The sequence below is a fragment of the Apostichopus japonicus genome, chromosome 1 (assembly GCF_037975245.1).
Source record: "Apostichopus japonicus isolate 1M-3 chromosome 1, ASM3797524v1, whole genome shotgun sequence".
NCBI classification, from domain to species: Eukaryota; Metazoa; Echinodermata; class Holothuroidea; order Aspidochirotida; family Stichopodidae; genus Apostichopus; species Apostichopus japonicus.
In genome coordinates, this window is record NC_092561.1 from 14,449,427 (window position 1) to 14,470,322 (window position 20,896).

Consider the following 20,896-nt stretch of genomic DNA (forward strand, 5'->3'; position numbering starts at 1 on the left):
TCGTTAACCTTTTTGTCTTCAATTAAACAGGATTTGCTAATGAAGAATATTTATATATATTATTCCTTTCATTTTGAAGGGGGGGGGGGGGTAGTTGGGTTGGATGGTATATTGATGGCGGGATAAAGACGTTTACTCCGAAAATTGTCTGAAATGTATTCGATTTTAGTTTAAATAGGAGAAGTATTTGTCGTTTTCAGGACTTCAGACAGTTTCCCCGATTTATAAACCTCACGTCTCAAGTGCAAAGTCGAAGCGTTTGCCAGCCGTCTTCGACTAAAGCTGCCTCATCTAACTCAACATCCAGATCTCGTACACGTTTCCAGCTTGTAGGCTCATTTACTATGGCACACAACAGAATGACAGGAATGAATTCTATCTGAGATATCGATTACACTTGAAACATTTCAGTATTTTACTGAACGATTAGCTAAATGAATAAAACTTTTAAATTATTCCTTTCATTGTAAAGTTTTTCATGCAAAAGGGTAAAAATAGATTAAAATAAGCACTTACAATCCTGCGTAAGTCTCCATCCGTACAGCGTTTATTGTCCAAAATTTGATGAAGCTGTTAGTATGAAAAGTCATAAAATAAACAAGCAAGTAAAAGATAAGCAGGAAACCGACAAGAAATGTAAACAGTTAATTTAAAAAAGCAGATTTCAGGCATTTTCTCACTTTTAATGACAGGTTAAAGTTCAGAGTATCTCGATTTATCTTTGATAACTGCACGATTACCTAAGGTATAATATACTTATGAATTATTTTTTCATTTAAACAACTGTAAATGCAAAAATGTAAAATATACATTAAAATAAACCCTTACAATCTTGCTTAGGTTGTCATAGGTGAAGTGTTTTTCTCCAAACTTCCATGAACTTGTTAGTTTTAAAAGTCATGCAAGTAAATGGTAAGCAGAAACTGTTAAGAAATGTAAGCCGTTAAAAAAAGCAACTTTAAGGAATCTCGTAATGTCTAACGGCCTAATAAAGTTCCAAGTGTATCTCGAGTCACCTTTGTTAACTTTTTATTCCATTAAACAGGATTTGCTAATGAATAACACTTATACATTATTCCTTCATTTTGGTGTGGTGGGGTGGGGGAGGGGGAGGTTATACTGATGGCGGGCTGAAAATGTATGCCCCTCGAAGTGTCTGAAAGTTATTTGTTTTGAGTTGAAAAAGGAAAAGCGTTTGTCGTTTTCAGGGCTTCAGACAGTTATCCCGTTTTATTAACCTCACGTCTCAAGTGAAGACTATAGCGTTTGCCAACCGTCAGCCGATACGCATAGCTGATACAGCAACTACTTTTCACGTCCCGCAACTGTGCATCAGTAATTACAACTTTGTGTTCGTATCACGGTAACATGTGTTACAAGTGGCACCAGTAGTTACTGTACTAGCTATGAGTATCTGTGGATATGAAATGAAATATATCTGGGTAGTCGATTACTCTTGAAACATGACAGTATTTTTTTTAACTGAACGATTAGCTAATGAATAATTCCTTTCGTTGTAAAATCATTAAATGCAAAAGTGGTAAACATTTGATGTTTATAGTAACTCACAGTCTTAATTTGTTCTTTGTCTAAAATTTCATGAACCTGTAAGTATACAAAAGTCATCACTGTCACATGTGTTACAAGACATGAACAATAGTTACTGTACCAGCTATGAGTATCGAGTGCATCCGTCATCGACTTAAGCTGCCTCTTCTACCTCAACATTCAGATCTCGTACACGTTTCCAGCTTGTAGGCTCATTTACTACGGCACTCAACAAAATGACAGGAATGAATTCTATTTGGAAAGTCGATTACGTCTGAACATTTCAATCTTTTACTGAACGATTAGCTAAATAAATAATACTTATAACTTATTCCTTTTGTAACGATTTTAAATGCCAAAGAGTAAAAATAGATTAAAATAAGCACTTACAATCCTGCGCAGGTCTTTATCTTTATGGGGTGTATTCTTCATAATTAGACAAACCTGTTAGTATGAAAAGTCATAAAAAACAAGCAAGTAAAAGATAAGCAGGAAACCGACAAGAGATGTAAACAGTTAGTTTGAAAAAGCAGATTTCAAGCATTTTCTCACTTTTAATGACAGGTGGAAGTTCAGAGTATCTCGATTTATCTTTGATAACTTTCTTTCAATTAAAGATAATTAGCATACAGAGTAAACCTAATTTCTTATGTCACCCGAACACATAACAGGAATAAAATTTATCTAAGTAGTCAATTTTACCTGACACATTTCAATCTTTTACTGAACGATAAGCTAATGAACAACACTTAAATCATGCGTAGTACTTTATCGGTAATATGTTTTATCTTGAAAATTTAATGAAACTGTTAGTATAAAAAACATTAGAAGAAAAATGCCAGAAGAGAATAAACAGAAAACGGAATTAAAATGTAAACAGTTTAATTGAAAAGCAACATTAAGTATTTTCGTGAATTTTCATGACACAAAAAGGTAAAAATAAGATAGTAATAAATACTTACAGTCGTACTTTGGTCTTCATCGGTATAGCCCTCATTCTCCAAAATTTCACAATTTACATTTTTTAAATTTAAAATATGCATTAGAATAAGCACTTACAATACTGCTTAGACCGCCATACGTGAAGCGTTTATTCTCCAAACTTTCACGAACCTGTGAGATGAAAAGTCATATCACAAACATGCAAGTAATGATAAGCAGTAAACCGACAAGAAGTTTAACACATGGTTTGAAAAAGCAACACAATTTCCTGCTTTTTCATGAAAAACTGAAAATATGATTACTGTAGAGAGGAAAACCATCTTACTATTGCACTAAACAGCATGGCGGGACAGCCGATATATAGCTGGTACAGCAACTACTGTTCATGTCCCTTAACTATGCATCAGTCACAACTACTTTGTGTTCGCAACACGGGTAACATGTGTTACAAGTGGCACCAGTAGTTACTGTACTAGCGATGAGTATCGGGTGGACAGGAATTGAAATATATCTGGGTAGTCGATTACACTTGAAAAATGCCAGTATTTAACTGAACGATTAGCTAATGAATAACACTTATAAATTATTTCTATCATTGCAACAATTTGAAATGGTAAAAGAGTAAAAAGAAGATTAAAATAAGCACTTAAAATCTTGCCTAAGACTTTAAAGGGTAATATGTTTTATCGTAAGCGTTTGACTAACCTGTTAGAATGAAGAGTCATAAAGGAAACAGTGCGAGTAAATAATAAACAGGAGGCGGACAGAAATGTAAACAGTTAGATTGAAAAAGCAACTTTAAGGAATTTAATGATTTTTTTTTTATGACACAAAAGGGTGTAAATTTGATTGTAATAAACACTAATAGTCGTACTTTGGTCTTCATCGGTATAGCGCTCATTCTCCAAATTTCCCAATTAAAATTTTTAAATTTTAAAATATGCATTTAAAAAAGCACTTACAATAATACTGCTTATGCCGTCATTTTTGAGGAGTTTCTTGTCCAAACTTTCATGAACCTGTGAGATGAAAAGTCATGTTTGAAACATGCAAGTAATAATAAGCAGTAAACCAACAAGAAGTTTAAACACACGGTTTGAGAAACAAACACAATTTCTTGCTTTTTAATGACAAAATGAAAATATGATTACTGTACAGAGTACAACTATCCTACTATTGCATTCAACAACATGACGGGACAGCCGATACTCATAGCTGTTACAGCAACTGCTATTCATGTCCCTTAACCACGCAACAGTCACAACTACTTTGTGTTCGTAACACGGTAACATGTGTTACAAGTGGCATCAGTAGTTACTGTACTAGCGATGAGTATCGGGTGGACAGGAGATGAGATCTATCTGGGTAGTAGATTACACTTGAAAAATGAAATTATGTAACTGAACGATTAGCTAATGAATAATACTCATACATTATTCCTTTCATTGTTACAACCTAAAATGCAAAAATTGTAGAAATTTGATGTTAATAAGCACTCACAGTGGTAATTTTTTCGTTGTCTAAAATTTCCTGAAACTGTATACAAAAGTCATCATAAAAAAAAAAACGTGCACAAATATAGCAGGAAACCGACAGAGAATGTAAACACATGATTTGATAATGAAAAGGAATTTCCTGATTTTCAATGACACGATGAAAATATGATTACTGTACAGAGGAAAACTATTTTATTATTGCACTCAACAACATGACGGGAATCGAGATCTATCTGGGTAGTCCATTACACCTAAAACATGGCAGTATTTTACTGAACGATTAGCCTAATGAATAATCCTTTTGAATAATTCCTTTCATTGTGACTATTTCAAATAACAAAATGGTAATTATCTGATGTTAATAAGAACTCACAGTCGTAAGATCTAGATCGATGAAATCATCGTTCTCTAAAATTCCATGTACCTGTTTGTATACAAAGTCATAAGAAAAAAACGTACAATAATAGAGCAGAAAACAGACAGAGAATGTAAACACATGATTTGATAATGAAAAGAAAGTTCGTGATTTTCAATGACACGATGAAAATATGATTACTGTACAGAGGTAACTATTTATTATTGCAATCAACAACATGACGGAAAATGAGATCTACCTGGGTAGTCAATTACACCTGAAACATGGCAGTATTTAACTGAACGATTAGCTAATGAATACGGTAATTCCTTTCATTTTGACAATTTCAAAAACAAAAAAAGTAAACATTTGATGTTATTAAAAACTCACAGTCGTAAGATCTTCATCGATCAAAGGATCGTTGTCTAAAATTTCATGAACCTGTAAGTATACAAAAGTTATCAGGAAAACAAAGTGCAAGATTAGCAGAAAACCGACAGGGAATGTAAACACTTGATTTGAAAATGCAAAAGAATTTCCTGATTTTCAATGACACGATGAGTTTCCGATTATCCCAGGCTAAAGATGAAGGCTCCGCGAAGTGTCTGATATGTATTCGTGTTTTAAAGTAAAGTGGAAAAGCGTTTCCAGACAGTTACCCCATTTTAATAAAATCACGTCTCAAGTGAAAACTCGAAGTGTTTGCAAACCGTCATCGACTAAAGCTGCTTCATCTACCTCAACATACAGATCTATGATCTATGATGAGCAGGAAACCGACAAGAAATGTAAACAGTTAGCTTGAAATAGCAAATTTAAGGAATTTGCTGATTTTCAATTACACGATGAAGTTTCGAGTATCTCAATTTTATCTTTGATAACATTTTCAATTAAAGATAATTCCTGTACAGAGCAAAACTTATTTTTTATGGCACCCGAACACATGACAGGAATGAAATATATCTAAGAAGTCGATTTTACCTGAAACATTTCAAGCTATTACTAAACGATAAGCTAAGGTGTAATACTTATAAATTATTCCTTTCATTGTAACGATTTTAAATGCAAAAGGGTTAAAATAGACTAAAATAGGCACTTACAATCCTGCGTAGGTCTTCATCTGAACAGCGTTTTTTCTTCATAATTTCACGAACCTGTTAGTACAAATAGTTATAAAAGAAACAAGCATGTATAAATGATAAGCATGAAAACGAACAAAAATGTAAAAAGTTAGTTTGAAAAAGCAGATTTAAGGAATTTGCTGATCTTCAATGACACAATGAGGTTCCAAACATCTCGATTTATCTTCATTAACTTTCTTTTATTTAAAAAATAATTAATAATAATTTTAAGGAATTTCATGATTTGTTTTATGTTACAAAGGGGTAAAAATTGGATAGTAATAAATACTCACAATCGTACTAATTTAGTCTTCATTGGTATAGCGCTCATTCTCCATAATTTCACAATTTACATTTTTAAAGTTTAAAATATGCATTAAAATAAGCACTTACAATATTTTTAACGCAGTCATATCTGAGAAGTTTTTCCTCGAAGTTTTCTGTAACCTGTCAGATAAAAAGTCACATCAGGAACATGCAAGTAATGATAAGCAGTAAACCGACAAAAAGTCTAAACACATGGTTATTACATGGTTACTGTTGCACTCAACAACATGAAAGGACAGCCGATACCCATGGCTGGTACAGCAACTACTGTTCATGTCCCTCAACCGTGCATCAGTAGGTATTACTACGTGTTCGTAACACGGTAACATGTGTTACAAGTGGCACAAGTAGTTACTGTACTAGGTATGAGTATCTGTGGACATGAAATGAAATATATCTGGGTAGTCGATTACACCTGAAACATTGCAGTATTTTACTGAACGATTAGCTAATGAATGATTCCTTTCATTGTAACATCATTAAATGCGAAAATGGTAAACATTTGATGTTTATAGTAACTCACAGTGGTAATTTGTTCTTTGTCTAAAATTTCATGAACCTGTAAGTATACAAAAGTCATCAGGAAAAAAAAAACGTGCAAGCTTAGCAGAAAACCGACAGAAAATGTAACACTTGATTTGAAAATGCAAAAGAATTTCCTGATTTTCAATGCTTCGATGAGTTTCCTATTATCCCGGGCTCCGCGAAGTGTCTGAAATGTATTTCTTTTTAAAGTAAAGAGGAGAAGCGTCTCCAGACAGTTACCCCATTTTAATAAAATCACGTCTCAAGTGAAAACTCGAAGTGTTTGCCAACCGTCATCGACTAAAGCTGCTTCATGTACCTCAACATACAGATCTATGATCTATGATGAGCAGGAAACCGACAAGAAATGTAAACAGTTAGTTTGAAAAAGCAGATGTTTTGAATTTGCTGATTTTCAATTACACGATGAGGTTCCGAGTATCTCGATTTTATCTTTGATAACTTTTTTTTTCAATTAAAAATAATTCCTGTACAGAGCAAAACTAATTTTCTATGGCACCCGAACACATGACAGGAATGAAATATATCTAAGTAGTCGATTTTACCTGAAACATTTCACGCTATTACAAAACGATAAGCTAAGGTGTAGGTGTAATACTTATAAATTATTCTTTCATTGTAGCGATTTTAAAATAGGACTTACAATCCTGCGTAGGTCTTCATCTGTACAGAGTTTTTTCTCCATAATTTGATGAACCTGTTAGTACAAATAGTCATAAAAGAAACACACATGTGTAATAGATAAGCAGGAAACCGACAAGAAATGTAAAAGTTAGTTTAAAAAGCAAATTAAAGGAATTTGCTGATCTTCAATGACACGATTAGATTTCGAATATCTCGATTTATTTTTAATAACCTTCTTGCAATTAAAGATAATTATTGTACAGGGTAAAACTAATTTTCTATGTCAGCCGAACCCATGACAGGAATGAATTTTATCTAAGTAGTCGATTTTACCTGAAACATTTCAAGTCATTACTGAACGATAAGCGTAGGTGTAACACGTATAACTTATTCCTTTCATTGTAACAACTTTAAATGCAAAAGGGTTAAAATAGACTAAAATAAGCACTTACACTCCTGCGTAGATCTTCAACTGTACAGCTTTTTTGCTTCATAATTTGATGAACCTGATAGTACAAATAGTCATAAAAGAAACATGCATGTACATGATAAGCAGGAAACCGACAAGAAATTTAAACAGTTAGTTTGTAAAAGCAAATTGAAGGAATTTGCTGATTTTCAATTACACGATGAGGTTCCAAATATCTCGATTGTATCTTTAATATCTTTCTTTCAATTAAAGATAATTCCTGTACAGAGCAAAACTAATTTTCTATGTCACCCGAACACATGACAGAAATGAAATATATCTAAGGAGTCGATTTTACCTGAAACATTTCACCCATTTAATAAACTATAAGCTTAGGTGTAGGTGTAACACTTATAAATTATTCCTTTCATTATAACGGTTTTAAATTCAAAAGGGTTAAAATAGACTAAAATAAGCACTTACAATCTTGCGTAGGTCTGCATCTGTACAGCGCTTTTTCTTCATGATTTGATGAACCTGTAAGTACAAATAGTCATAAAATAAACATGCATGTACATGATAAGCAGGAAACCGACAAGAAATTTAAACACTAAGTTGAAAAAGCAGATTTTAGGAATTTGCGGTTTCAATGACACGAGGTTCCGAATATGAGGTTCCGAATATCTCGATTGTATCTTTGAAAACCCTTCTTTCAATTTAAGATAATTATTGTACAGAGTAAAACTAATTTCCTAAGTCATCCGAAAATATAACAGGAATGAAATCTATCTAACTAGTCGATTTTACCTGAAACATTTTTATATTTTACTTTAAGATAAGCTAAGGTATAACATAAATTATTACTTTCAGTGTAACAATTTTATATCCAAACGGGTAAAAAGAAGTCCAAAATAAGCACTTAAAATTCTGCGAAGGAGTTTATCAGTAATGTGTTTTGTCTTCAAAATTTGATGAACCCATCAGTATCAAAAGTCACAACTTGTAAGATACAATGCGACTAAAGTATATACAGCAAAACAATGGACAAGGAAATGTAAACAGTTACTTTGAAAAGTAATTTTGAGGAATTTCATGATTTGTTTATGTCACAAAAGGGTAAAATTTAGATAGTAATAAATACTCACAGTCCTACTTTGGTCTTCGTCGGTATATAGCGTTTATTCTCCAAAATTCACAATTTACATATTCGAAGTTTAAAATATGCATTTAAGTAAGCACTTACAACACTGCGTACGCCGTCATATTCATTCTCTGAACTTCCAGGAAACTGTTAGATGAAAAGTCATATCAGAAACATGTAAGTAATGATAAGCTGTAAACCGACAAAAAGTTTAAACACATGGTTTGAAAAAAAAACACAATTTCTTGCTTTTTCATGACAAAATGAAGATATGATTACTGTACGGAGGCCAACTATCTTACTATTACACTCAAGATCATGACAGAAAATGAGCTCTAACCGGGTAGTCGATTGCACCTGAAACAGGCCAGTATTTTATTGAACGTTTAGGTAATGAATAATAACTATGAATAGTTCCTTCATTGTAACGATTTTTAAATAAATTGAAATAGTATTGATATTATTAAGAACTCACAGTCGTAATTTGATCGTTGTCTAAAATTTCATGAACCTGTTTGTATACAAAATTCATCAGAAAAAAAAACGTGCAAGGTTAGCTGTAAACATATGATTTGAAAAAGCCAAGGAATGTCCTGCTTTGCAGTGTAACGATGAAATTCAGATGATCCCGATTCATCTTCGTTAACTTTTCTTTCAATTAAATATGATTACTGTACAGAGTCAAAACTAATTTACTATGGCACTCAACAATATTAGAGGAATTTTACCTGAAACATTGCACATTTAGCTAACGTATAATTCGTATGAATTGTTCCTTTCATTGTTACAGGTTAAAGTTCGAATAAAGGTTTACAAGTTTGATTGCGATATATACTCACAATCCTACTCCGTGTAGCATTTGAGAAGTACTCTTCCTTGCATTTCTCACTTATCTCAGTAAAGCTGTAGCAAATATAAACCAGAACCAACGATAGAAAGCTTAGGAAATGAACTGAAAACATAAATTGATCAAAGTCAGGCTTTACTAACGAAGCTTGAGTTCACCGAGTAGTCAATGCACTTCGACTAAATGTAATCAGGTATTCAAAATGGCGTTAGTTAAGGTAAACAGAGGTTCAACATGCATGTCCGGTTATTGTTTCCAGGAAGGTATATAAGCACAATACAAGTGTTGGCAATTCTCCTGAAAGACAACAAATGACCATATAAGGAAGAGACTCGCATTTCGGAAGTTAAACATGTGACATTCTAAGACTGTGAGTTGTTTCCAGATAGCCTACTTGGAAATCTTCCGGAAACAATAATGAGTAAAGTCCACCATTAATATAAATAAAAGCGTATTAGTATTAAAATCCCAATAAGATCAGTTATGGTAGTCAGTTAGAGATAGTTTGTCTTGAAGTTAGAGAGACTTGGCTTGTTACAATTTGTTTAAGTCTCAGAAAAGTTGTTAAAGCTATGTGTATTTAAAGGTGAAAAATTCCTGGGTCTATCGTAAACCTCGTAATTTCTCGCTCCGTTCTTGTCTGAGTGTGCCTCGCACTGCACCCTCGTATTCCAAATATAAACAAATATTCCTTTCGGAGATTCGAGACGTAACAGAAGAGTAGTTTTACGGGCTCAATTTTACAAGTAACTAAAATAACTACATTGACTAACGATGAATGTATAGTTTAACTTACCTTTGCTGGATTTCCATATATTGCGCTAGACGCGCTTACTTTATATATTTTATGTTTTATAAAAAAGTTTTACAGCTAATTAAAAAACATAACGTGTATTACATTTCTAAAACCTATATATATATATATATATATATATATATATATATATATATATATATATATATATATATATATATATATTTATATATATATATATATATTTATATGTATATATATTTATATATATATATTTATATATATATATATATATATATATATATATCGAGTTCCCGCCAGTTCAATCCACTCACAATATTAATCAGACTAATTAATCCTGTCCGGCTTAAATCAATAATGTTTATCTTTTGTTTAATTTACCGATATCAACCAGCCCCTGACCTTTATCACTCTTATATATATAGATATAGACATAGACATAAATATATACATATATATAGATATAGACATAGATATAGATATAGATATATATATATACCAGACGATGCATTATCATACTGAAGAAGATGTAGTACATGCGTGGGTGCGTGCTTTGTGTGTTAATGGAAGTGATAAAGGTCAGGGGCTGGTTGATTAAATTAAACAAAAGATAAACCTTATTGATTTAAGCCAGACAGGAGCCAGACAGGATTAATTAGTCTGAATCAATTTTGTGAGTGGATTGAACTGGCTGAACTCAATTTCGTCGTCATCATACTTACAGTTTTTCTTTCTCCATTTCAAAAGCAAAATTATCATATTTGCTCTTTGGCTGGACGATGTCTTTGTTGAATGCAAATGGGTCTGGAATTTTTCTCCTAATCCAACTCGAGATAAGCGATGGCTGGGATAAACCAAATAAATAGTATTTATCACAATTAACGCATTAAAAGAGCATCGCAAAAAAATGTGTTATATGCATGGAGTCCGAGTTACAACAGACACTTTGCAAGTAGGACGAACGTTTACATGTCAATAGCCGTAACCTTTAGGAGGGAACAATCGCAACTCGTTCGCGAGTGGCTGCAATGTGAACACAAAATGAATGAGCAAAAGCCCAACGATATATATGGGTGCGTGTGTGTTGGTGTTGGTTTGTTGTGCTTTTACTGCGCTACGGCTATGTACCTCTTACTGTAATACCGTAGACTGTAGCTTTTGATTTTCACATTGTTCTAGTGGAATGTTTAAGTGTATATGCACTGTTTATATTACGTGATATTTAAAAAGGAAACAGACAACACCGTGTTCTGCAATTGCTCAAATGGATTTTAAGTAAATAATAGCCATAGGATGTTCTGGAAAGTGAAAACTCGGAAATATCTGTAGACATATGCTTAATTAAACAAATAATCGAAAACTTATTCACCACAAAAGAAAAGAAAAAGGAAGAAAAAACTTTATTTGGCCCTCATGATTGTTGACAGCAACTTGGACGGTTGTCCTGTGTTAGTTTGAAACGGCCATCTTTAAAATGCATAGCTGGTGGTTTTTCGACATCCTCTAATCCGTTCAAATTTATGTTACATTGAATATTCATATTGGTACCTTTACATCGATGCGTGCATGGCACATTGTATTATTTTCTTTTCGGACTCGGTAAAACTTGATCAAACTTAGCACTTTTGGACAAGGAATTTGCTCTTTTCGCAAAAATTCCTAAGCGCTCACGGTACTGCAGGTCACCCGGTGACGTACATGTGCGGAGTCCGTTGAGGAAAAATTTCGATCAAGCTATTCACTTCAGCACTAACACTACGCCAATAAGACACTCTGTCGTACTGTTAAAATCAAAATGGCAACGATTTGTGTAGTAGGAGGTTGCAAAACACTTTTGAAACCGAAATTTAAGTTTCTTTACGTTTCCCAGTCATCAAATCGACGATAAAGGTCGCAGGCCTTGGATTAATTTGGAAGTAGCACCCGCAAAGACTTTCTCGCTCCCGGGGTTTCCCACCGTCCATGGCAAGCCACATGTGTAATGATTCTATAAACCGAGTTTATCGCCGTTAAACTCTGTTTTTTGATCGATAAACTCACTTTATCGAATGGATAACCGTGTTTATCGATAAACTCACTTTATCACTCGATAAACAGAGTTTATCGAATTGGATCTATGTTTCTTGATCGAAAAGGATAGTTGCTCAAGAAAATCTGATAAATTGAGTTACTGATCGACTCGAGAAACTTAGATTGTCGATTTAGAGACATCGCTTTTTTAGCAACTCTGTTTTTTTCGCTGGATAAACTCAGTTTATCGCGAAAACACGGTTATCCAGTCGATAAACTCATTTTATCGATCGAAAAACGGAGTTTAACCGCGATAAACTAGGTGTATCGAATTATTGCACACGTGGCTTGCCATAACCGTCTGCAGACGTTTATATATGCTCAGCGCAGTTCGACACAAACACGTATTATAGGCAGTATTGTCTACGCAGAGGCCCTCTCAAGGTAAAGTCTCCCTAATGTTGATATATTCCTAAACTCATTAGCCGCGATTTCCCCGTTATTCTAATGTGCATCTTCAATTTTTTATCTTCAGCCGTGATTTACCTCATAGGTGCAGGAAAAAAATATCATATTTTAAAAGAGTACACTGTACAATAGGCCCTCTGTGTGACTTAGTTCTCTTTAGCAGAACCAATGACACGACACTACGCACGGAGCTAACTTTAATTTGTGATGCACACTAACACATACTGACGATATGTATTGTAGGCATGTTTATGTTGTACTGCGACGGTAAGTTTTCTCAATTGTTTACTTTTCAAACTCTCTTATGGAATATGAAATTTATCTATCTATTTTACCGTGGTGTTCCGTTCGCTTTGTGTATCTGCTTTTGTGGAGTTGTGACCTTCTGAAAGCCATACATTATGGCAGCGAGACTGAGACATACCCATAGCTTTATATTTCGTGGATTCGATTAATATTGCATCCACTAACTGGAAACTAACTGCAAACTGATTAATTGCAACAACAAATGAATGAATACCCGAGATGTCGACATATTTCACAAGGTAGGCATTTCAATTGTGGCAAGACCTCGATATCGTACGGCACAGTATTTATACTGGCCTATAATAGCAGCAAATCTTACAAAATATGACTAGACCTTTAGGCAGTTTTTTTTACCATAATCTACTTTTAGTTGAAGTATTGCTACCCAAAATGAGTGAACAAATGTGTGAACAATTCTAACAAGCATTTCTTTCTCTAGTAGCTGCATGTTTATTGGAATAGCGAAGTTAATAAATGGTTCACTTTCTTACGAGAAGTACATGGAACGTCCATTGTTATTGTTTCGCGTTCGCGGTAGACGTCGCAGAATTACGTCACCTAGTGACCCGTACGTTGATGAGATTTTAAGCATCACGTTTCTGGTCAGTGCGAATCTGCTAACTTTGACATCAAATTTCTCTAAATTACTGTCTCTTTCGACTAACGGGTAACTACAGTATTGTTTTTGTACTAAAATGCTTGTATATGAGCCCAAAAAAAGGTTTTTTTTTGGGGGGGGGGGCTGGTTGTCTCCAGTTATGCATTTTAAAGGGACATTCCATTGACTGACCGTAACTGTGAAACTTATATGGCAACAAATAATATTCCACACTGTTAGTTGATGATTTGACTGTCGCCAATTTAGGAAGTTGATATAATTAGTTTTGTGTCAGTAGCAGACATTTATACGTACTTGCCATATACGAAATAACATAATTTTCACTTCGGCAATCCTCGTTAAAGATACGTTATCCATTTGACAAATAGTACATAACGTCCAAAACATAAGCGTGAAATTGTGTGCCATGGTTCTGATTAACTTCAACCACAGAAAATCGAGCAAGTTCAAATGGAGAACTGTCTCAAATTTACAAAACAAAATCTAGCCAGCGACACTAATAGGCAATCCAATTTTCGCAGGAATCCTCTACCTCAAGTACAGGATTCCTCCGAAAATTGTGTTGTATGGCCTTTGATTATTGACGCTACTTTATAGGTCTCATGAACATTGACATTTATATCAACACATGCATGTTATTAACATGCAAACGTTAAGTTCTATTTCCAACATTTGTTTAACAGATTGAGAAACTTGCTAATTTGACATGTATACAACTCCCCCTACTCCCTCCCTCCCTCCCCCTCCTCCCTCCCCTCCCCTCCCCTCCCCCTCCCCTCCCCTCCCCTCCCCTCCCCCTCCCCCTCCAAAAAAAAACAGATTTTATTTACCTTTCAGTCTATACACTGACAATAATGATATGATAGCACGTGCCGATACATACAACCATCGAGTTTGAACTTCGACTATTTTACCTCTTCGCCTCATATATGATACTTATATTGTTATATTTACTTCAATATTCAGCTGAATCTACCAATGCTTGCATAAATTAGTGAAAACCTTTTACTAACATATGACATACATTGTGAGAGTTTGAAAAGGACACAAACAACCAATACTCGCATGGGCGGCGATCATGGGGGGGGGGGGGACGGGGGACACCCCCAATATTTTAGGTGGGGGATATAGTATCTAATATCCCCCCAATATTTGGTGGCATCGTTTTTTTTTTGTGGCTATAAGAGCATATTTTTTTTATGATATCGCTAATAATTTCAAAAATATGCTTAGATGCAACTTACATGACATGTAAGTTGACATGCAGCAGTTCTCACTTTATTACATTTATCCACAGTTGTTAAATTTTGGAAGGAAATCAAATTTGCCGCAGTCAATAATTGTTTTCTGGGAGAGGACCCAGACCCATCGTATACAAAAGGCTACTTGGATTATTTGTCCCCTGATTTGTTTTTCTGCAGACGCCCATGTGTTTCCCCCAACTTAAATTTTTAAGCCATGAGATCTCAAATTTAAGGAGGTTTTGGAGCATTATTGGGTCTAGGAAGTGTTATTTCCGGCGATCTGGGAGGTATATTTGCCCAAAAAAATTCTTGTACGCCACGATAATGGTAGATAGTATCAGAGAACAGATACGCGTCCCCACCATTATCCAAGACTGATCTGCGCCAATGAGACGGACCACATCCGTAATGAAATTTGGTATATATACAAAATATCACGAAGCGCGCGAACAATTTTGGGGATGCAGTTGCTACGCGCCTGCACCCAAGCAAATGTCCCCCCGGCCCCCCATATTTGAAACAAATCGCCGCCCCCTGAATACTCGTAAATATCATAACATCTCTTACCTCATTCCACAATGTCGGTTTACGTTTTTTCTGTTTATGTAGCCAACTCATGGGCATTTTTATTTTCATCAGTTCTGCATGACGAGCAAGAGTTTTCCAGGGAGCATGGATCTTTATGAAGACCACTTTACCGTCCTTTTGTGTAAGAGACAAAGAAACCACGTGAACTGATTATTCCTATACGGATAGTAGTGGATTGTCAAACACAATGACATGATCTACCTCAAGTTGTCTTAGGAATGTTCACGAAACGCACCGCATGCAGGGTTGATATGAGCATTAATTACAGGGATGCCAAATGATGGCAGATCCCACCGAACGGTCCCTACACAACCCCTTAACTCAGAATGCTCCGTATTTCATAATACTAGACCACAGGTTTGCATTGTTCTGGGGCCCAGGCTAGTCAATGCCACTATCGATAGCGTTTTGACATATAGTCATTCTTTCTTTCTTTCGTAGCCTTACATTCAGGGACGTAGCCAAGAGGGGGGGGGGGGGTGGGTGGGGAGCAGTACGGGTAACTGCTTCCCCCATTTCAGTGTCAAAAATATGTTAAAAACTGTCTTTTTTTCCATGGTATTATACATACATACCTATACATATACATACACACACATACATACATAACAAACGTTGCAAGAAATCCTGAGTAGAAATATTACCTTTGTTTGACCCCCTATCTGTTACCCGGATGACATCGAGACAGGAAAAAGAAAGATACGCATAAAAGACTGATTAAGGTATATAGCGGGGGAAAGAGCCATATGATGGCAAAATGGGTTAGGGTAACACATTGTACAACTTTAGTATGACGTATAAAATTAAAAAACATATGAAGTTAATATATTATTATAAATACGAAATAAGATATCTTTAAGGGATGCTACGTATCATGGTTAACAATAGGCGTTAGTGTTTGTTTTCATTACTTTTTTTAAGATTTCCTTTCAAATAATCCCACACCCGCAACATCAAATATATATATATATATATATATATATATATATATATATATATATATATATATATATATATATACGTACATACATACATACATACATACATACATACCTACATCTCCAATAACCATAATTATATGGCGTGATTGGGCGTACAGGGTTGCCACATCAGTAACATAGAGATCAACTTTCTTTTCGGTCATTAAGGGGGTCAGGGGCAGGAGTAGGGTAAGAGACGGTTTTACTTTCATTGCTATATGTACACGTGCAACTTTGTATACATGTGTCGCCTTCTCACCTATAATGCAAACGAATGGTCGGCTTCTTTTTGAAACGGTGAGAATTTTTTCCACTTACCTGCACCTCTGTTTCAAGTCCCTTGCCCTCGATAATCTTACAGTAATGTACCACTTTTGGCAGAGTTTCATAGTTTACATCGTTTTCCAATGGAAAAGCCACGACGTAATCAATTTTTTTGGTTCCACAACTGCATCTTATACTCTTGGCATTGCACTGAAAAGTATTAAAAACAATCACTTCAATTATACATACACGTAGTAACGCTTAGCCTGTATACGACTCGAATACTGATATAGTTTATTATAGTTTGGATGAATACATTGCTCAAGTATAACATCTTGTTGATTAGTCTTTAATTAAGTGACTTCACTTTGTCTTGAGCTGTAAATGATGTAACAGATAGTACATTAATTAACAATTGTTCAGTTTATCAAGTTGGCAATATTTGCATATGAAAATTGGAACAGATATGTTTTCCAAGTTGGATTCTGCAGGATGTTACTTTTCTGTTCAATGAAGTATTTATTACTTCTGCTATTTGCAGCAGTACGTTATACATTTAAACTGAGGAAAGCTTTAGTTTTTCTTGCCCCCATGCCCGCTCCCATCAACCCCCGTGCACAACCCAAATGCATACCATAACATGTTGACTATCTGGCCATAACACTCCTCATCAAATCATGACTGAAACAGGAATTGAGATTCGTAATTCCAAATGGCATGCCATTGTTCTGCCTCTATACTAATAATCTATCATAAACGCAAATCAAGCTATAGAGTAAAGACAACAAGACTCATCCTTTAATTTATGCACGGTCGGTTTTTTGTTCAAATTCATGTTTAACTGTGGTGTCAATACTTATTACTGAGAAGTGGTTCATTTATTGAGATTAGATAGTTACTCTTAATACTTGCTGGGTTTCTTTTAATATTCATGTTGAATGCATTTATTAGACAAAACTTTAAGTGCAGTACTAATATAGTTCTCCGAATATCAATATTGAACCAAATATAGCCAGTTGTGGCTTCATTGCGTCAAGTGTTTTTATTTTCAGTTCAAACTAAAAGGGAAGAAAAAGAAGAAGAATCAGTTGACCAATCCTCTCATATTTCTCACAACTTACCTTTCTGCTTTCCGGGTCACCCATGTTAATGTCTGTGGACAAAACATCAGACTTCAGTTTTAGTTTGTACAACCTCAGTACGGACATAAAATTAAATTTCATGTTTATTTTCTGTCTGCATGGTTTGAGACTTTGCACAAGGTCTTTCAGTGACTGCCTAGATGCTGTTATATCTAATTGGGATCTCACTTTACACATCCCTGTTCAAACTATAGGCAGCACCTCCGTTAGGGTGATCCAACGCTTGCGATACTTTAACCGTGAAATCTTCTGTCCTGTCATAAAACAGCTTTTCTTTGTAACGAGAAAAGGAACATGCGCTGTCAAGACCAGGGGTAAGCTAAACAAGAATTTGCTCTCTCCTCTCAGCATCCCCCTTTCACTCTCTTTAGTTGTGACATCATATTGTAATGTCTAATACAGGCAAATCCACACACTTTGAGGGAGGGGAGCGGTTGATGTTGATGATGTTCCTGAAAGCCGTATTTTAATGTCGAGTCGGAACAATGACATTTCGCCCATCTCAGTGAATTAAAGGCGTCTATTGAAAAATGGGTTCGTTTTAATCAAATGCTCACGAAGAGAGCTTGAAACCGCTGTTCCCACTTCCTCCGAACCTACTTATCAGGGTTACTTTGATACCAGTATACCAATACCAGTGGTACCGCCTCTTTGCTACACCAATCCCCAGCTCATAGAATGTGCAGGCTACCACATGACATCGAAGCAGGCCCGTATATATATAGGCTGGTGTACATGAGACGTCACACATGTAGACTACTTTGCCTCACCTCCGTCACCAACATGTGTGCACAAACTTCACAAGTTATAAGAAAAGATGATTGTGGCCCTCTTTATCAATTGCGAGTTATATGCAAGCTCATGATATCCCATGATGTTGTCCTGGCTATTACGAAATTATTTTGGAAATTCAAATGCATGATTTACTCATTTTGACGCAGAGTGGTGGATAAGTATTAACCTCAATTTACAGATATGTTAAAATTGTGTGCAGGCACAATGTTTCAGACCTTACACAGTTATCTCCATGATTATTGTGGAATGAATATTTCCATTGTATACATAGCTTTTTAGAATTTACAGAAATTCGTTTCCGCATGAGCGTTGTCTAGTCTTGCACAGCTATTGTCGGAAGTAAATGCATTCCTAAATTATTAAGACCAAAACTAGAGAAAATTTTCAGACAAATGGTAGAAATCTCCAGATAAAACAAATTAAAAAAAGTTTTAAATTTCGAAATGAGACTTTAGAATTTGAAGATAAATTTTTTTTGATATGGAATTTTTGATGCAAAACATTGCAATTTTGAGAGAAAAACAAAGTCTTGAGATAAAACTTCACAATTGCGAGATAATTTTGGAATAAAAAAATTGACACTTTTGATTTTGGAGACAAAACTACGAACTTTTGAGATGAAAATGGTTTGTGGTACATCTTCACAGTTTCGAGATTAAAAATCAAAATGAAAACGAAATTCTGAGGGAAAGGTAAAGATTTTCAGATGAAAAAGTTGCACTTTAAAACTATAGTCGTGTTTCCAATATCCATGCTGGGCCACCGTATCATATAATACAAAGTTATAAATTCTTCTGGGAAATGGCCTTAAACACAGGGGCATAGCTATAGACGTCTGTTTTCAGGGGACCTGATGCATTTCTATGGGGGCAGGCATTAACCTATTTTTTATGATATGTATAGGGTTTTTATACCTATCTCAGATGATTTGATTTGATTTGATTTATTTGATTTTCCACTGGATATATACATGTGGAGGGAAGTCCTCTAAAAAGCCAATTCAGGCTTAACAAGGTAAAGGACTCCCAAGAAAGAAAGAAAGAAAGAAAGAAAGAAAGAAAGAAAGAAAGAAAGAAAGAAAGAAAGAAAGAAAGAAAGAAAGAAAGAAAGAAAGAAAGAAAGAAAGAAAGAAAGAAAGAAAGAAAGAAAGAAAGAAAGAAAGAAAGAAAGAAAGAAAGAAAGAAAGAAAGAAAGAAAGAAAGAAAGAAAGAAAGAAAGAAAGAAAGAAAGAAAGAAAGAAAGAAAGAAAGAAAGAAAGAAAGAAGGGGAAAAAAAACCCAAAAAAAGCATATATACATAAATGAAAATATAACTAGTGTCTTAATAAAGAATAATTAATAACATACAATATAAACGATGTATCAATACTGAGAAATTACTTCTTTTTTTAGTGCTTTTCTAAATGTTTCTTTAGATGGTTTAGATTTTATAGTAGCAGTTAGATCATTCCATGTCCTCATAGCACGATTCTTTAAACTTAACGTACCAAATGTTGTATTACATAAGTTGTGGTGTGCTTGACCGGCACTTCTAGTGCGGTGACTATGTATGGCGCTGTTAATAGTAAATAAGTCATGAAAGGCTGCAGGAAGTAAGCCATTCCAAGCCTTTAATTTTGATAAAATTGTAATTATTTTCGTATTCATAGCATTCACTCAATAAAGAGTAATTCCATCCCATCCGACAAACAAGGCGATCATAAATCTACCCGAGAGCCTAGATCAGGGTTGTCCAACCTACGGCCCGCGGGCCACAGTCCGGCCCGCCGCAGGGTTGCGTCCGGCCCGCCAGAGATGCTCTACGGTGCGAAATTTAGTGAGCAGATTTATTGATAACAATTTGAAGCTATATAATCAATCATTCGAACCTTCTGGGTCAAAAAACTGCGTACAGGTCTCAGCGTAAGGGGCGGGGGCGGCTGGACTTTATTCATCTGTTTTATCAGGAAAGAAAATAAATCAGTGCGCACCGCGCGCAGTGCTCACATTTTGTTGCCTTGGGCTTCGCGCAAAAAAATGAAAAATCGTAGGGTTCATGCGGCCCCTCCTTCATCATAATCATTCCATGTGGCCCTCCTCTGCAAATGGTTGGACAACCCTGGCCTAGATGTATCATGTTCCTGAAAACTATCTGCCTATATGAACGTCATGCTTTTCTCCTAAAACCGAGCATTCCCGACAATCGTCTCTCTGAGTGGACGGGAAATTATTTTGGGTTCCTATACCCCCCCCCCCCCTCCTTCAGCCACACAACCACAGGCACCCCATATTGTAACTTGAGCCTATACACTCAATGAGTGTTAACAAGGGCTTTCAACCGGGCCCGAGAAAACTTGTGCGTTAGATCCAT

At 35.2% G+C, this 20,896-nt stretch overlaps 2 protein-coding genes across 3 annotated transcripts in view; both read right to left on the bottom strand.

Annotated features, from left to right (window-relative positions):
- The window catches only part of LOC139968718 (anoctamin-4-like), a 36,020-nt gene extending 30,117 nt beyond the window's left edge, over positions 1–5,903 (bottom strand). Inside the window, exons 1-10 of one of the 2 annotated variants that reach the window (XM_071973031.1) lie at positions 5,856–5,903; positions 5,442–5,495; positions 4,732–4,782; positions 4,360–4,410; positions 3,991–4,026; positions 3,453–3,509; positions 2,608–2,661; positions 1,939–1,992; positions 1,570–1,605; positions 517–570 (exon numbers count right to left, since the gene is read on the bottom strand). In XM_071973031.1, the coding sequence (XP_071829132.1) occupies positions 517–570; positions 1,570–1,605; positions 1,939–1,992; positions 2,608–2,661; positions 3,453–3,509; positions 3,991–4,026; positions 4,360–4,410; positions 4,732–4,782; positions 5,442–5,483 (435 nt within the window). In that variant the 5' untranslated portion in view covers positions 5,484–5,495; positions 5,856–5,903. The remainder of the gene's footprint in view (positions 1–516; positions 571–1,569; positions 1,606–1,938; positions 1,993–2,607; positions 2,662–3,452; positions 3,510–3,990; positions 4,027–4,359; positions 4,411–4,731; positions 4,783–5,441; positions 5,496–5,855) is intronic. The other variant, XM_071973040.1, reaches the window with a different exon arrangement.
- Positions 5,904–6,237: 334 nt separating this feature from the next.
- Positions 6,238–17,323, bottom strand: LOC139972063 (uncharacterized). Its single transcript, XM_071978964.1, has 11 exons — positions 16,665–17,323; positions 16,011–16,028; positions 15,346–15,480; positions 10,854–10,975; positions 9,349–9,412; positions 8,985–9,020; positions 8,612–8,656; positions 7,852–7,905; positions 7,412–7,465; positions 6,979–7,032; positions 6,238–6,348 (listed from the first exon to the last, which is right to left on the bottom strand). The coding sequence occupies exons 3-11, from the start codon at positions 15,412–15,414 to the stop codon at positions 6,238–6,240; spliced, it is 609 nt and encodes a 202-aa protein (XP_071835065.1). The 5' UTR covers positions 15,415–15,480; positions 16,011–16,028; positions 16,665–17,323.
- Between the last annotated feature and the right edge of the window lie 3,573 nt (positions 17,324–20,896).

Bases quoted from the DNA above. Each gene is read 5' to 3' on its own strand.
- LOC139972063 (XM_071978964.1), bottom strand. From the start codon at position 15,414: ATGAAAATAAAAATGCCCATGAGTTGGCTACATAAACAGAAAAAACGT. The intron at 7,466-7,851 runs GTAAGTGCTTAT...TTGTACTATCAG, and splicing joins ATGCAGACCTACGCAAGATT to GTTCATCAAATTATGAAGCA. The intron at 7,033-7,411 runs GTAAGTGCTTAT...TTGTACTAACAG, and splicing joins TTGAAGATCTACGCAGGAGT to GTTCATCAAATTATGGAGAA.